At 49.8% G+C, this 1,440-nt stretch overlaps 1 protein-coding gene across 1 annotated transcript in view; it reads right to left on the bottom strand.

The window, feature by feature from the left end:
• Positions 1-1,440, bottom strand: part of LOC113212769 (glutamate receptor 1-like) — a 355,157-nt gene that overhangs the window by 12,535 nt on the left and 341,182 nt on the right. The window contains exon 6 of the mRNA XM_052265819.1: positions 487-616. Coding sequence (XP_052121779.1) covers positions 487-616 — 130 coding nt within the window. The remainder of the gene's footprint in view (positions 1-486; positions 617-1,440) is intronic.

Here is a 1,440-nt window from a genome sequence, read left to right as displayed (position 1 = left end):
CCCCCTATTTCTAGCCTTGCCCCCAGGGCTACAGGCTATAGGCCATGAATACTGCCGAGCCGATCAGCACACCAAATTTACAACGACAAGAAAAAAAATCTACATTAATAAGCACCAATATTTCTCAAAACACACTTATATTGATAACATCGTATTTCATCTAAACATGATTAAAAAGAAATAGACTGTCGTTTTTTATTTTCCATTGACCCGCTGTAAGAAGTAAGCAGTTTTAAAAGATTTACATGAAAATTCTCCATGTGGGTTGTAAAATAACTATTTCAATGTGTAAAATTACAAGTAGTACGTATCGACTTGGAACGAGCAAGAACGGGCTGTCATTAATTTACAAGCACAAACAAAAAATATGGTGTAAATTTACGAAGGTCCTTTTTACGGTCCGCTGGCTCACATTCCCTATTTTCTCTGACCACGCACTTCGGGGGGTACGGTACGGGGGTCGGCTCACGCCGCGTATCGACTCACCAATCCACTCAGCAGGTAATGGTAGATCCTCTTGCCGAGCTGGACGTCGCGGGCGTGCGCCACCACGATCTCCTTGGCCATCTCCGTGGTGCAGTCCAGCACGATGTACTTGTGCGTCCACCGCGCCGACCTAAAAAAGAGACAGAAGAAGACACGATTAAGGTTAGAACGTTAACACACGATAAATGCAATAGCAATACACACTGAAGACCCAAGTGTGTGAATGTCACACCCTTGTAGGCGGGTGAATGGCATTCGTACATGGAGGCACAACTGTGTGAATTTTAAAAGGAAATTCACAACTTTACTCTCTTAGATGCACGAAAATTCATTTCACACAACTACATAGTAGTGTGCACACTTCGAAAAAAATTTCGAACCGAAAGGAAAATTATGGTAAACATAAATAAACGCCGTCAGAAAGTCGGGACCACAAACTTTCTAGAAAGCAGACACTTATTGGGCCCACACACGGGGTTGTGGACCAGCCGCTTCATCAGAGCGCGAGGCCGGGCCCGGCCGGGCGCAGCAGACGACAAGTCCGCTCCACAGAAATAAATCAGAGGCCCGCTCAGCGCCAAAATGAGAACTTATGAAGCGCGCCGACCAAATAAATAATACCGCCCGGGACCAGCCCCTCACATTGGGTTCGGCAGCGGGTAGGGGGCGGGGGGAGTGTGGGGGAGAGAAGGAGAGAGGGAGAGAGACACAGAGAGAGAGAGAGAGAGAAAGAGAGAGAGAGAAGGGGGGGGGGAGCAGAGAAGGGACGGCGGTGGCGACGACGACGACGACAAGAGAGTTGTTGGCTGAGAAAACGCCAACTCATTTTCTTTTCTGCTCCTCGCGGCCGTGTTTGCGTTCGGGCCACCAAAAATAGCCCGGCGGGCGACGGGGACGGTCCCGTGATTAACTGCAGGGGGCACGCGCCCGCCCCCGGGGGCCGCGTGGGGGCGG

This window comes from Frankliniella occidentalis, unplaced genomic scaffold (assembly GCF_000697945.3).
Source record: "Frankliniella occidentalis isolate FOCC.00 unplaced genomic scaffold, Focc_3.1 Scaffold31, whole genome shotgun sequence".
Lineage (NCBI taxonomy): Eukaryota > Metazoa > Arthropoda > Insecta > Thysanoptera > Thripidae > Frankliniella > Frankliniella occidentalis.
Note: the sequence above shows the minus strand (reverse complement) of the source record. Positions and strands in the feature narration are given on the sequence as shown.